General features: G+C 46.2%; 1 protein-coding gene across 5 annotated transcripts in view; it reads right to left on the minus strand.

The window, feature by feature from the left end:
* Positions 1-306: 306 nt before the first annotated feature.
* The window catches only part of LOC120021414 (phosphatidylinositol-binding clathrin assembly protein-like), a 28,820-nt gene continuing 15,042 nt past the window's right edge, over positions 307-14,084 (minus strand). For 3 of the 5 annotated variants that reach the window (XM_038965176.1, XM_038965172.1, XM_038965171.1), the window contains 4 exons: positions 7,133-7,156; positions 6,968-7,024; positions 4,686-4,805; positions 307-3,443 (listed from right to left, as the gene is read on the minus strand). In XM_038965176.1, coding sequence (XP_038821104.1) covers positions 3,411-3,443; positions 4,686-4,805; positions 6,968-7,024; positions 7,133-7,156 — 234 coding nt within the window. In that variant the 3' untranslated portion in view covers positions 307-3,410. The remainder of the gene's footprint in view (positions 3,444-4,685; positions 4,806-6,967; positions 7,025-7,132; positions 7,157-14,084) is intronic. The other 2 variants (XM_038965173.1, XM_038965175.1) reach the window with 2 other exon arrangements.

Genomic DNA, 14,084 nt, shown 5'->3' on the forward strand with positions numbered 1-14,084 from the left:
TTTTTGTGACATGGATCTTTGAAATGGATAGAGAACAGTGACAATCTTCATCTTCTACACGGTTGTTGTGAGTTACATACGGAGTGCTTCAAGGCTCTCTCATATCCAACTCATAAGATCTGATCCAACAAGTATTCATGAGTATGCATAATGCTTCAACCTGACGATGTTACCTGTCAAGGTGATTCACTGATACTGTATATCCTATAGAAACATCTACCAGCAAGCCATCTCTCCTCTTCCACTGGTGAAATGTGTAGCGGCTACAATGGGCAGCAGGACTACTGCCAAGAATTACATAAAACCTGAGCAAAATATGACATTTTATTCTATTTTATTCCAAAAACAACAACCTCTGCATTTAAAATAAGAACCAATTGTTTATAACAATGTAACGTATCATTGACAATACAGGGTATTATGTATTATCAATCCATTTGATGTACAAAAACAAAATGAAACTCAAAAGGTATGGGCCCTCACTCCTCAAACAGGACATCCTGGACAATGCTTTCATCACAGGAAAAATTACAGTTTCCAGACAGACAGTATGGTATACAGTAGGTAATACTGTTCTCACATTGTGAAATATGCATATATTATATATAACCAGAGAAAGTCAGGCAAAAAGTGAAAACGCATGTTGTCGAACATCTTTCAGTGGCCAAAAGATATGGGAGTGAGATTTTCCACTGCAAACACAAAGGAAGCTTATTGGAAAAGAATGATGTGGTCCAATGACAAGGGGACAAGACATCCTTAGAGATGTCCAAAAATGTTGTCAGAGTACTCAAAAAAGAGCAAGCATTCAACAAATGTATTGAAAATAGCAACGCTTTAATAAAGAGGGGTTTTGCAGACTAATGTCTAGCTAGCTAGGTGATGCATGTCATTCACATTCATGTTGTTTCACAAACGTGTGGTCTCATAACTGATTTGATAGAGCTTCCGAATTGCATTTTGAATGCAACACAGACGTCTTACGGCTATCTGGTGGGACACACATTTATGAATTCCAATGAATGCTTCTGTAAAGAGGTAAGTAAAATATTGTTTAGCAAACACACGGTAAGTAAAATTTCACACATGATCATGCTTTTTACCGGGCACACAAGTCAATAAAAAGACAACACTAATCATGCATAAAGACTTGTCTCTGAAATCAAATTCCTTCAAATTGGATATCAGCAATGTGACCTTGAGAAAAGCTGCGCTTGATGACTTTGGTGCAAAATGTTCCTGTACGGACTGAGAGGACAGTGTCCACTGCCACAATGAAGACACTCTTGGTAGACAAGTTGTGATACTGTTGAACCCAACCCCAATCCCTCATCAAGATGTAGACAAACATTACAGACGTACAACCCATGACATCTCCAAACACAATAACCCCACCACAGACACAGCTATAACAACCCATGTCTCTCCATGGGCCATCACTTACAGAGAACACATCAAAAACACATGAGGTTATATACAGAGGACAGCAGAACGGTCAGAATTGGTCTATGGGACTGCACAATCTTGCATGAAACCATTTAACTGACACAGAGGACATTGAGACTGAACTACAACGTTTCAAATAACATCTACACAATGTGGGCTGGTCACAGATCAGAATGCAGTAGTCCGACAGGCCAATGATTAGCAGAATGAGAGGCTCTATAGCAATCTAACAGACGACGGACATGTATTGAGACACGTTACAACACTTGACTACTCATTGCTAAATACACGCTACCGGATTGCCTGGATGACTTCAGTGACCTCATTGACCTCGGAGGACCCAGAACCTGGGAGGCCTCGTGGAGGATCACTACCCTGTTTATCTCACGGGGAAGGCATGGACATAGAGAAACACAATCAATAGAAAACAAAGCTTTCCCCAGCCCCTTCGACTGTACATCCCAGCAATGGTTTTAGTTTTGTGCAGTAGAACGCTAACCCCTCCAGGGTTTGTGCTATATATGCGGTCTGTCATCGTTAGTTCTTTTGGGAGTTTGACAGACATGACCCGTGATCACATTTACAGATCCCTGTACTTCCTCCTCACTTGTCCCCTGCCTTCTGCTAAAGTTCCGGACAGCTAGGCTCTCTCTGGGGCTGGAGTCAGCAACAGTACGTCAGATAGTTGCTGATTTACTAGAGCGAGTGTCAGTTTCACTGTCTCAGGACGCAGTCTCAGAAAGAGCTCCTCAACAACATTCCCCAGTGGTTGGTGAGGAGCTACACTACAATAACTGTCACTCAGAAACACAACGACAGACGCAACAACTCAGTAGGCCTCAACCTGGAGCAATACAGTTAGCTGGAGAAGAAAAACAAAGAACACACTCTCCCAACGTTTACTCACAGACAGGGCAAGACTGGTAGGACCATTACAAGAACAGCACATCTATCTAGAAAACGCAACCAGTTTCAAAGAGCAGAATCTGTTGTAGCAGCTCAAGAAACATGGATCATATAAAACAACCTCAAGCAGAGCGAACAATGGACGGGACAGCAGAGGCAGAATGTGTTATGACGGTTACATATGAAATTATGAGTGGGCCTTCTTCATTGCTTTCATAGGAGTAATACTTTCAGTTTGTGGATGTATGTAGACATGGAGTGCTCCATTTCGAACTAGCACAGTGGCCAGTCAATGCCATGCAGACCACAGCTTTCACAGGAACCTATGAAAACAATACACAATAGCCTTTGTACATTTAGATGTCTGAGTGCTACCTAGCCCTCAGACAGATACACAGTACATACACACAACATGTGTCTCCAAGCCATTTATCCAAGGTCTTACTACAGCTGGCTATGGAATTTGCAGTTACAGCAAAATGGAATGAATACTGATGGTGGTGTACATTGATTTAAATACACACAAAAAAGGACACACTTATCCATGTTACAATGATGGGAACAGCAACTCTGACATGAGCCTTGGAGAGAAAAGACGTAACGGTACTGTAGTGGTTTGTATGAGATGCTAAGTGGACAATGCGCATGTAGACATTGATTAAAGTGCGTGCAAACTCTTAGAGAAAGAGATAGACACTGGTGGATGGGGGCTGGCAGTTGTCTGGAATTCACTACAAAGGGCCAAGCTCCAAACTGGAATACAGCAGTCATCATACCATGGGTTCAACAGACAGAACATTACCCATTCAAATGATCAAATCAAATACAAAATGAATGTGAGCTGTGACTTTTCAAAAGACTTGGATGGGACTATCAGTCATGATACACAATGTAACAGAGGTTCTATTCCACAGAGGCCACTGAAAGAGCACGGACACCAACACGTCTCCAGTCTGTCTCCACTCCGATCTTCTGCTCCTCTATCTTGCATTGTATTTGGTTCTGGATTGGTTTGTTTTGTCTCTCTGCTTTGCTGTCATGGTAAAATACTCCCGGTCCTACATGAAGTGCATCTGCATAGGAAAATAAGCCTGTTACGGTTTAATAACAGACAATTCAGTGTAAGAAACAAAACACTACGGTAACACTACAAAAAGGTCATATAGTAACAAGGTCTTACATTATTCCAGAACCTACTGGCAAACCAACAGTAATTGGCATTGACAAATGAAGTATTAAACAGTAACTGATCAATTATAAAAGGAGCAGAGACAGGATTAGAAGTATGATTATGATTAGCCTACTTAGGCCTCTTATCTGATGCCTTGAATCATGATTCACATGCCAGAAGTGGTTAGGGAGAGGACAGTGAGGAGAGGACAGTGAGGAGTGGAGAGAGGAAAGAGGACGGTGGGGAGTGGAGAAAGGACGGCGGGGAGTGAAGAGAGGACGGTTGGGAGTGTAGAGAGGACGGTGGGGAGTGGAGATAGGACGGTGGGGAGTGTAGAGAGGACGGTGAGGAGTGTAGAGAGGACGGTGGGGAGTGGAGAGAGGACGGTGGGGAGTGGAGAGAGGACGGTGGGGAGTGGAGAGAGGACGGTGGGGAGTGGAGAGAGGACGGTGGGGAGTGTAGAGAGGACGGTGGGGAGTGGAGAGAGGACGGTGAGGAGTGGAGAGAGGACGGTGGGGAGTGGAGAGAGGACGGTGGGGAGTGGAGAGAGGACGTGGGGAGTGGAGAGAGGACGGTGAGGAGTGTAGAGAGGACGGTGAGGAGTGGAGAGAGAAGTGGTTAGGGAGAGGACAGTGAGGAGAGGACAGTGAGGAGTGGAGAGAGGACAGTGAGGAGTGGAGAGAGGAGAGGAGAGAGGACGATGAGGAGTGGAGAAAGGACGGTGGGGAGTGGGGAAAGGACGGTGGGGAGTGGAGAGAGGACGGTGGGGAGTGGAGAGAGGACGGTGGGGAGTGGAGAGAGAACTGTGAGGAGTGGAGAGAGGACGGTGGGGAGTGGAGAGGACGGTGGGGAGTGGAGAGAGGACGGTGGGGAGTGGAGAGAAGACGGTGGGGAGTGGAGAGAAGACGGTGGGGAGAGGACGGTGGGGAGTGGGGAGAGGACGGTGGGGAGTGGGGAGATGACAGTGAAGAAAGGAGAGGACAGTGAAGTGAGGAGAGGACAGTGAAGTGAGGAGAGGACAGTGAGGAGTGAGAGGAAGTTTGGGAGTGGACAGTGAAGAGAGGACGGTGAGGAGAAGACAGTAAAGAGAGGACAGTGAGGAGAGGACAGTGAGAAGTGGACAGTAAAGAGAGGACAGTGAAGAGAGGACAGTGGGCATTACCTGGGCTCCTGGCATGGGGGCGAATGGATTGGTGTGTCGCAGGACAGGCTGGTTGTACATCATAGACTGTGGTGCCATCATAGGGACTCCACCCATCTGTCCCATCTGATGAGGAGGCATCTACGACGGGGGGAGGGAGACGAAATGTCACCTGAGGATCAGTGGTCTTTGTGTGCAGATCCCCCTTATTGTTAGCCCTGGGTACTATACCATGGTGCAGATCATTCCTTATCGTTAGGCCTGGGTATTGTACCATGGTGCAGATCCCCCTTATATCGTTAGGCCTGGGTACTATACCATGGTGCAGATCCCCCTTACTGTTAGGCCTGGGTTCTGTACCATGGTGCAGATCATTCCTTATTGTTAGGTCTGGGTACTGTACCATGGTGCAGATCCCCCTTATCGTTAGGCCTGGGTATTGTACCATGGTGCAGATCCCCCTTATCGTTAGGCCTGGGTACTATACCATGGTGCAGATCCCCCTTACTGTTAGGCCTGGGTTCTGTACCATGGTGCAGATCATTCCTTATCGTTAGGCCTGGGTATTGTACCATGGTGCAGATCCCCCTTATCGTTAGGCCTGGGTACTGTACCATGGTGCAGATCATTCCTTATCGTTAGGCCTGGGTACTGTACCATGGTGCAGATCCTCCTTATCGTTAGGCCTGGGTACTGTACCATGGTGCAGATCCCCCTTATCGTTAGGCCTGGGTACTGTACCATGGTGCAGATCATTCCTTATCGTTAGGCCTGGGTACTGTACCATGGTGCAGATCATTCCTTATCGTTAGGCCTGGGTACTGTACCATGGTGCAGATCATTCCTTATTGTTAGCCCTGGGTACTATACCATGGTGCAGATCCCCCTTACTGTTAGGCCTGGGTTCTGTACCATGGTGCAGATCATTCCTTATCGTTAGGCCTGGGTACTGTACCATGGTGCAGATCCCCCTTATCGTTAGGCCTGGGTACTGTACCATGGTGCAGATCATTCCTTATCGTTAGGCCTGGGTACTGTACCATGGTGCAGATCATTCCTTATCGTTAGGCCTGGGTACTGTACCATGGTGCAGATCCCCCTTATCGTTAGGCCTGGGTACTGTACCATGGTGCAGATCATTCCTTATCGTTAGGCCTGGGTACTGTACCATGGTGCAGATCATTCCTTATCGTTAGGCCTGGGTACTGTACCATGGTGCAGATCATTCCTTATCGTTAGGCCTGGGTACTGTACCATGGTGCAGATCATTCCTTATCGTTAGGCCTGGGTACTGTACCATGGTGCAGATCATTCCTTATTGTTAGGCCTGGGTACTGTACCATGGTGCAGATCATTCCTTATCGTTAGGCCTGGGTACTGTACCATGGTGCAGATCATTCCTTATCGTTAGGCCTGGGTACTGTACCATGGTGCAGATCCCCCTTATCGTTAGGCCTAGGTACTGTACCATGGTGCAGATCATTCCTTATCGTTAGGCCTGGGTACTATACCATGGTGCAGATCCCCCTTATCGTTAGGCCTGGGTACTGTACCATGGTGCAGATCATTCCTTATCGTTAGGCCTGGGTACTGTACCATGGTGCAGATCATTCCTTATCGTTAGGCCTGGGTACTGTACCATGGTGCAGATCATTCCTTATCGTTAGGCCTGGGTACTGTACCATGGTGCAGATCATTCCTTATCGTTAGGCCTGGGTGCTGTACCATGGTGCAGATCATTCCTTATCGTTAGGCCTGGGTACTGTACCATGGTGCAGATCATTCCTTATTGTTAGCCCTGGGTACTGTACCATGGTGCAGATCATTCCTTATCGTTAGGCCTGGGTACTGTACCATGGTGCAGATCATTCCTTATTGTTAGGCCTGGGCACTGTACCATGGTGCAGATCCCCCTTATCGTTAGGCCTGGGTACTGTACCATGGTGCAGATCCCCCTTATTGTTAGGCCTGGGTACTGTACCATGGTGCAGATCATTCCTTATTGTTAGGCCTGGGTACTGTACCATGGTGCAGATCCCCCTTATCGTTAGGCCTGGGTACTGTACCATGGTGCAGATCATTCCTTATCGTTAGGCCTGGGTACTGTACCATGGTGCAGATCATTCCTTATCGTTAGGCCTGGGTACTGTACCATGGTGCAGATCATTCCTTATCGTTAGGCCTGGGTACTGTACCATGGTGCAGATCATTCCTTATCGTTAGGCCTGGGTGCTGTACCATGGTGCAGATCATTCCTTATCGTTAGGCCTGGGTGCTGTACCATGGTGCAGATCATTCCTTACCATTCCATAAACAGGCAGTTGCTGTGTCGTCATGGGAAAAGCGACTGGTGCTGGAGCCTATGGAGAGAAAGGGTGAAATGGAACAATGCAAGACTAGAAGAACAGACTGAGGAATGCACTACAGGTAACTACAGGTACTCCCTCTACAGATATTCATGTACTTACATAGCCAGTATAGATCATTCCATTCTGCAGCATGAGGGTAAGGAGAGGAGCAATAGCAGGACATGTAGATGGGAATGGATGGTGGATTATTGAGTGGAAAATGTAAAGAGAAGATGGATGGAAAAATGAAATGAAAAGAGAAGATGGATGAAAAAATGAAATGAAAAGAGGAGAGAGATAATTAGAGTGCAAACTTATTCAAATACAGCACCATCAAAAAACAGAAGTTGCAACTCTGTCAACTCTGTTGCAACTCTGTCAACTTGCAGACTTGTTTACGTGCTGCTGTGCGTTTTGTTGCCAACCTTACTTTGCTACCTGAAAACTTTACAATTTTTACTTTTTAATTACCGTTTATATTTTTATTTTTCCCTCACTCAACTTTTTTTCAATCAACTGTTTCACTCCGGACGTTTTATCTGGACATGGATCGTCAGGACTTCCAACAGCCGAAACTGAGTAGTAACATTAACATGATGCCTTCTAATTGCAGTCACTGTACTCATAATATACAGGAGAACGATCGCCTTATGGCGAGGATAGCTGTACTGCAAGCCCAGCTTTAGACGCAATCGTTAGGCAAGGGTCATTTCAGTGTAGGAAAGGATGAAACAGCGTCTGTGCCACCAGTAAGTACAGATAGTGGTATAAATCCCCTCGCACGGTCCCCGCAGCCGGACAACTTTCTCATGGCTTCTGGAGGGAAATGCTGTAGGAATGCTCAACCGGTGTCGCTCATTCAGCCGACAGAAACTTTCAACCGGTTCTCCCCATTAAGCAGCAAGTCGGAGTCAGAGGCCGAGCCTTCTCTGGTCTCTACTCCTCCCGTTACGGGGTCTGAGACGCCGAAGGCTTCCACCATTAGCTCTGACAAATTGAAAACCCTAGTCATTGGCGACTCCATTACCCGCAGTATTAGACGAATCATCCAGCGAGCATACACTGTTTACCAGGGGGCAGGGCTACCAACGTTAAGGCTAATCTGAAGATGGTGCTGGCTAAACCTAAAACTGGCGAGTGTAGAGAGTACAGGGATATTGTCATCCATGTCGGCATCGAGTAACTGTCTCTGGCCCCCTCCCAGTTAGGGGGAGTGACGAGCTCTACAGCAGTCTCACAACTCAATCACTTGTTGAAAACTGTTTTCTGCCTCTCCCAAAAGATAGAATTTGTAGATAATTGGCCCTCTTTCTGGGACTCACCCACAAACAGGACCACGCCTGGCCTGTTGAGGAGTGACGGACTCCATCCTAGCTGGAGGGGTGCTCTCATCTTATCTACCAACATAGACAGGGCTCTAACTCCCCTAGCTGTTGAGGAGTGACGGACTCCATCCTAGCTGGAGGGGTGCTCTCATCTTATCTACGAACATAGACAGGGCTCTAACTCCCCTAGGTCCACAATGAAATAGGGTGCAGGCCAGGCAGCAGGCTGTTAGCCACTAGCACAGTCAGTGTAGTCAGCTCAGCTATCCCCATTGAGACCGTGTCTGTGTCTCAACCTAGGTTGGGCAAAACTAAACATGGCGGTGTTCGCCTTAGCAATCTCACTAGAATAAAGACCTCCTCCATTCCTGCCATTATTGAAAGAGATCGTGATACCTCACATCTCAAAATAGGGCTACTTAATGTTAGATCCCTCACTTCAAAGGCAGTTATAGTCAATGAACTAATCACTGATCATAATCGCTATGTGATTGGCCTGACTTAAACATGGCTTAAGCCTGATGAATGTAATGTGTTAAATGAGGCCTCACCTCCTGGTTACACTAGTGACCATATCCCCGTGCATCCCGTAAAGGCGGAGGTGTTGCCAACATTTACGATAGCAAATTTAAATTTACAAAAAAAACTACTTGTCTTTTGAGCTTCTAGTCATGAAATCTATGCAGCCTACTCAATCACTTTTTATAGCTACTGTTTACAGGCCTCCTGGGCCATATACAGCATTCCTCACTGAGTTCCCTGAATTCCTATCGGACCTTGGGTTTTGCCCAACATGTCTCTGGACCTACTCACTGCCACAGTCTTACTCTGGACCTAGTTTTGTCCCATGGAATAAATGTTGTGGATCTTAATGTTTTTCCTCATAACCCTGGACTATCGGACTACCATTTTATTACGTTTGCAATCGCAACAAATAATCTGCTCAGACCCCAACCAAGGAGCATCAAAAGTCGTGCTATAAATTCTCAGACAACCCAAAGATTCCTTGATGCCCTTCCAGACTCCCTCTGCCTACCCAAGGACGTCAGAGGACAAAAATCAGTTAACCACCTAACTGAGGAACTCAATTTAACCTTGCGCAATACTCTAGATGCAGTTGCACCCCTAAAAGCTAAAAACATTTGTCACAAGAAACTAGCTCCCTGGTATACAGAAAATACCCGAGCTCTGAAGCAAGCTTCCAGATGATTGGAATGGAAATGGCGCCACACCAAGCTGGAAGTCTTCTGACTAGCTTGGAAAGACAGTACCGTGCAGTATCGAAGAGCCCTCACTGCTGCTCGATCATCCTATTTTTCCAACTTAATTGAGGAAAATAAGAACAATCTGAAATTTCTTTTTGATACTGTCTCAACGCTAACTAAAAAGCAGCATTCCCCAAGTGAGGATGGCTTTCACTTCAGCAGTAATAAATTCATGAACTTCCTTGAGGAAAAGATCATGATCATTAGAAAGAAAATTACGGACTCCTCTTTAAATCTGCGTATTCCTCCAAAGCTCAGTTGTCCTGAGTCTGCACAACTCTGCGAGGACCTAGGATCAAGGGAGACACTCAAGTTTTTTAGTACTATATCTTTTGACACAATGATGAAAATAATCATGGCCTCTACACCTTCAAGCTGCATACTGGACTCTATTCCAACCAAACTACTGAAAGAGCTGCTTCCTGTGCTTGGCCCTCCTATGTTGGACATAATAAACAGCTCTCTATCCACCGGATGTGTACCAAACTCACTAAAAGTGGCAGTAATAAAGCCTCTCTTGAAAAAGCCAAACCTTGACACAGAAAATATAAAAAACTATCGGCCTATATCGAATCTTCCATTCCTCTCTAAAATGTTAGAAAAAGCTGTTGCGCAGCAACTCACTGCCTTCCTGAAGACAAACAATGTATACGAATGCCTCAGTCTGGCTTTAGACCCCATCATAGCACTGAGACTGCACTTGTGAAGGTGGTAAATTACCTTTTAATGGCGTCAGACCGAGGCTCTGCATCTGTCCTCGTGCTCCTAGACCTTAGTGCTGCTTTTGATACCATCGATCCCCACATTCTTTTGGAGAGATTGGAAACCCAAATTGGTCTACACGGACAAGTTCTGGCCTAGTTTAGATCTTATCTGTCGGAAAGATATCAATTTGTCTCTGTGAATGGTTTGTCCTCTGACAAATCAACTGTACATTTCGGTGTTCCTCAAGGTTCCGTTTTAGGACCACTATTGTTTTCACTATATATTTTACCTCTTGGGGATGTCATTCGAAAACATAATGTTAACTTTCACTACTATGTGGATGACACACAGCTGTACATTTCAATGAAACATGGTGAAGCCCCAAAATTGCCCTCGCTACAAGCCTGTGTTTCAGACTTAAGGAAGTGGATGGCTGCAAACCTTCTACTTTTAAACTCGGACAAAACAGAGATGCTTGTTCTAGGTCCCAAGAAACAAAGAGATCTTCTGTTGAATCTGACAATTAATCTTGATGGTTGTACAGTCGTCTCAAAGAAAACTGTGAAGGACCTCGGCGTTACTCTGGACCCTGATCTCTCTTTTGACGAACATATCAAGACTGTTTCAAGGACAGCATTTTTCCATCTACATAGCATTGCAAAAATCAAAAACTTTGTCCAAAAATGATGCAGAAAAATGAATCCATGCTTTTGTTACTTCTAGGTTAGACTACTGCAATGCTCTACTTTCCGGCTACCCGGATAAAGCACTAAATAAACTTCAGTTAGTGCTAAATACGGCTGCTAGAATCCTGACTAGAACCAAAAAATGTGATCATATTACTCCAGTGCTAGCCTCTCTACACTGGCTTCCTGTTAAGGCAAGGGCTGATTTCAAGGTTTTACTGCTAACCTACAAAGCATTACATGGGCTTGCTCCTACCTATCTTTCCGATTTGGTCCTGCCGTACATACCTGCACGTACGCTACGGTCACAAGACGCAGGCCTCCTAATTGTTCCTCGAATTTCTAAGCAAACAGCTGGAGGCAGGGCTTTCTCCTATAGAGCTCCATTTTTATGAAATGGTCTTCCTACCCATGTGAGAGACGCAGACTCGGTCTCAACCTTTAAGTCTTTACTGAAGACTCATCTCTTCAGCAGGTCATATGATTGACTGTAGTCTGGCCCAGGAGTGTGAAGGTGAACGGAAAGGCTCTGGAGCAACGAACCGCCCTTGCTGTCTCTGCCTGGCCGGTTCCCCTCTCTCCACTGGGATTCTCTGCCTCTAACCCTATTACAGGGGCTGAGTCACTGGCTTACTGGTGCTCTTTCATGCCGTCCCTAGGAGGGGTGTGTCACTTGAGTGGGTTGAGTCAATGACGTGGTCTTCCTGTCTGGGTTGGCGCCCCCCCCCAGGGTTGTGCCGTGGCGGAGATCTTTGTGGGCTATACTCGGCCTTGTCTCAGGATGGTAAGGTGATGGTTGAAGATATCCCTCTAGTGGTGTGGGGGCTGTGCTTTGACAAAGTGGGTGGGGTTATATCCTGCCTGTTTGGCCCTGTCCGGGGGTATCATCGGATGGGGCCACAGTGTCTCCTGACCCCTCCTGTCTCAGCCTCCAGTATTTATGCTGCAGTAGTTTATGTGTCAGGGGGCTAGGGTCAGTCTGTTATATCTGGACTATTTCTTCTGTCTTATCCGGGGTCCTGTGTGAATTTAAGTATGCTCTCTCTAATTCTCTATTTCTTTCTTTCTTTCCCTCTCTCTCTCGGAGGACCTGAGCCCTAGGACCATGCCTCAGGACTACCTGGCATGATGACTCCTTGCTGTCCCCAGTCCACCTGGCCGTGCTGCTGCTCCAGTTTCAACTGTTCTGCCTGCGCTATGGAACCCTGACCTGTTCACCGGACGTGCTACCTGTCCCAGACCTGCTGTTTTCAACTCTCTTGAGACAGCAGGAGCGGTAGAGATACTCTCAATGATCGGCTATGAAAAGCCAACTGACATTTACTCCTGAGGTGCTGACTTGTTGCACCCTGGACAACTACTGTGATTATTATTATTTGACCATGCTGGTCATTTATGAACATTTGAACATCTTGGCCATGTTCTGTTATAATCTCCACCCGGCACAGCCAGGGTGGAGGACTGGCCACCCCTCATAGCCTGGTTCCTCTCTAGGTTTCTTCCTAGGTTTTGGCCTTTCTAGGGAGTTTTTCCTAGCCACCGTGCTTCTACACCTGCATTGCTTGCTGTTTGGGGTTTTAGGCTGGGTTTCTGTACAGCACTTTGATATATCAGCTGATGTAAGAAGGGCTATATAAATAAATTTGATTTGAAATATGCAGAGGGAAAATGAGAATCGCCAGCGCCCGAGAAGAGCTGCAATAACCACTTCCATTTTGAAAGATGGGATTTGCAGCAGAATCCCAGTGTGTAATGTGTGCTGTTAGATTCTATAAGGAAAGAGTACATCTAATATCAAAGCCTTTTGCATTGTGGCTTGTCCTTAACATTATATTTGGTGAGAGTAAGCAGGAGACTCTTGCAACGCCAGGAACCCGTGTTTGATTCCCGCTGGGGCCACCCATACGGAAATGTATGATTAATGTCTCTTTGTATAAAAGCGTCTGCTAAATGGCATATACAGTGGGGAGAACAAGTATTTGATACACTGCCGATTTTGCAGGTTTTCCTACTTACAAAGCATTTAGAGGTCTGTAATTTTTATCATAGGTACACTTCAACTGTGAGAGACGGAATCTAAAACAAAAATCACATTGTATGATTTTTAAGTAATTAATTTGCATTTTATTGCATGACATAAGTATTTGATCACCTACCAACCAGTAAGAATTCCGGCTCTCACAGACCTGTTAGTTTTTCTTTAAGAAGCCCTCCTGTTCTCCACTCATTACCTGTATTAACTGCACCTGTTTGAACTCGTTACCTGTATAAAAGACACCTGTCCACACACTCAATCAAACAGACTCCAACCTCTCCACAATGGCCAAGACCAGAGAGCTGTGTAAGGACATCAGGGATAAAATTGTAGACCTGCACAAGGCTGGGATGGGCTACAGAACAATAGACAAGCAGCTTGGTGAGAAGGCAACAACTGTTGGCGCAATTATTCGAAAATGGAAGAAGTTCAAGATGACGGTCAATCACCCTCGGTCTGGGGCTCCATGCAAGATCTCACCTCGTGGGGCATCAATGATCATGAGGAAGGTGAGGGATCATCCCAGAACTACACGGCAGGACCTGGTCAATGACCTGAAGAGAGCTGGGACCACAGTCTCAAAGAAAACCATTAGTAACACACTACGCCGTCATGGATTAAAATCCTGCAGCGCACGCAAGGTCCCCCTGCTCAAGCCAGCGCATGTCCAGGCCCGTCTGAAGTTTGCCAATGACCATCTGGATGATCCAGAGGAGGAATGGGAGAAGGTCATGTGGTCTGATGAGACAAAAATAGAGCTTTTTGGTCTAAACTCCACTCGCCGTGTTTGGAGGAAGAAGAAGGATGAGTACAACCCCAAGAACACCATCCCAACCGTGAAGCATGGAGGTGGAAACATCATTCTTTGGGGATGCTTTTCTGCAAAGGGGACAGGACGACTGCACCGTATTGAGGGGAGGATGGATGGGGCCATGTATGGCGAGATCTTGGCCAACAACCTCCTTCCCTCAGTAAGAGCATTGAAGATGGGTCGTGGCTGGGTCTTCCAGCATGACAACGACCCGAAACACACAGCCAGGCCAACTAAGGAGTGGC

This window comes from Salvelinus namaycush, chromosome 26 (genome assembly GCF_016432855.1).
Source record: "Salvelinus namaycush isolate Seneca chromosome 26, SaNama_1.0, whole genome shotgun sequence".
NCBI lineage: Eukaryota > Metazoa > Chordata > Actinopteri > Salmoniformes > Salmonidae > Salvelinus > Salvelinus namaycush.